The 1786-nt window shown below is 66.9% G+C and overlaps 1 protein-coding gene across 1 annotated transcript in view; it reads left to right on the forward strand.

Annotated features, from left to right (window-relative positions):
- The window catches only part of ICAM5 (intercellular adhesion molecule 5), a 6654-nt gene that overhangs the window by 1353 nt on the left and 3515 nt on the right, over positions 1 to 1786 (forward strand). The window contains 6 exon segments of the mRNA XM_006765821.2: positions 2 to 47; positions 222 to 379; positions 381 to 489; positions 719 to 1006; positions 1308 to 1562; positions 1689 to 1783. Coding sequence (XP_006765884.1) covers positions 2 to 47; positions 222 to 379; positions 381 to 489; positions 719 to 1006; positions 1308 to 1562; positions 1689 to 1783 — 951 coding nt within the window.

The raw sequence follows: 1786 nt of genomic DNA on the forward strand, positions 1-1786 counted from the left end.
CGCTGCGCGCCGCACACTGCAGGCTCGTGGGCTCATTCGTACTTTTCGTGAGTTCTCAGCGGCCACGCTCTAACCCCACTACTTTCCCTCCCTCCCAGGCCCCGCCCCCTGGGTCATGAGGTCCTCCTCTTCAGGCCCCTTCTTCTGGATCCCCAAACCCACACCTCTCGGCCCTTGGGTACCACCACACGTTTCCAAGAACCTGGGTGCCTCCCTTGCAGAGCGGCCTGATCGCGTAGAGCTGATGCCCCTGCCTGCCTGGCAGCCTGTCGGCGAGAACTTCACCCTGAGCTGCAGGGTCCCTGGCGCTGGGCCCCGTGGGAGCCTCACAGTGACCCTGCTGCGGGGCGCCCGGGAGCTGGTCCGCCGTAGCTTCTAGGAGGGAGGACCATGGGGCCAATTTCTCGTGCCGCGCGGAGCTGGACCTGCGGCCCCACGGCCTGGGGTTGTTTGAAAACCGTTCGGCCCCCAGAATGCTCCGAACCTTCGGTGAGTGGGTGTGGGGAGGTGAAGGGGACGCAGAGGGGCTGGCCCGGTGCTTGAGAAGTTCGGAGGCAGAGAGGTCCGAATTCTAATCCTCGCGCCAACACTCACCAGCTGAAAGCCCTGTTCCTCTCCGGCTCCAGGATAGCGGGATAAGATCGTGCTCGTAAAGCGCTTAGTACACACATGGTGGGTGTTCAGCACGTAAGTTCAAGCTCTCTTCTTGGACTCCCAGCACTGTCTCCGGAGCCCCCGCGCCTCGCTGCCCCCCGGCTCTTGGAAGTGGGCTCGGAAAGCCCCGTGAGCTGCTCCCTGGACGGGCTGTTTCCAGCCTCGGAAGCCCGGGTCTACCTGGCGCTGGGGGCCCAGAGGCTGCATCCGGACATCATCCTCGAGGGGGACGCGCTCAGGGCCGCTGCCACAGCCACGGCGAGCGCAGAGCAGGAGGGCGCCACGCAGCTGGCCTGCAGCGTGACCCTGGGGCGCGAGAGCCGCGAGACCTGGGAGAACGTGACCGTCTACAGTAAGCGGGAGCGGGGCCGGGCCTCTCTGGCTTGGGAGTGGCGCCGGAGGAACGCGAAGGCGGGACAGAGAGTGCGCGGGGTCTTCATACCCGAGTGGGCGGGGCCCATGGAGGGCAAACTGAGTGACGAGAGAGGCGGGGTCTGAGCGGCTGGGCGGGGCTGTGGCTTGACCACCGCCAAGTGGCGGGACGAGGAGGGGCGGGGCCTGAGCAGTTCGAGGGGCGGGGCGCCGTATCCACCGAGCGTTCCCGCCGATCAGGGGGGTGGTCAGTTGACTCCGAGCGAATGTTCCACCCCTAGGCTTCCCCGCGCCCCTCCTGACCCTGAGCGCGCCCAGCGTCCCCGAGGGGGAGACGGTGACAGTGACCTGCGCTGCTGGGGCCCCAGCTCTGGTCACTCTGGACGGAGTTCCGGCCGCAGCCCCGGGACAGCCCGTCCAGCTCCAGCTAAACGCCACTGCGAACGATGACAGACGCAGCTTCTTCTGCGACGCCGCCCTCGAGGTGGACGGGGAGGTCCTGAGCAAGAAAGAGAGCACCGAACTGCGAGTCCTATGTGAGTTGAGCTCTCGCCTCCCCCCTGGTGATTTCCAGGGACCTGCCCAGTCCCCGCCGTTTGTGGAAGTGGAGCCTTTCCCACGGTCCACGTGGAGCCTTCTCTACCCCACATCCCTGCCCGCAGACGCCCCCCGGCTGGACGATTCGGACTGTCCCAGGAGCTGGACGTGGCCCGAGGGCCCAGAGCAGACGCTGCGCTGTGAGGCCCGCGGAAACCCAGCG

This window comes from Myotis davidii, unplaced genomic scaffold (assembly GCF_000327345.1).
Source record: "Myotis davidii unplaced genomic scaffold, ASM32734v1 scaffold1439, whole genome shotgun sequence".
In the NCBI taxonomy this organism is placed as follows: domain Eukaryota; kingdom Metazoa; phylum Chordata; class Mammalia; order Chiroptera; family Vespertilionidae; genus Myotis; species Myotis davidii.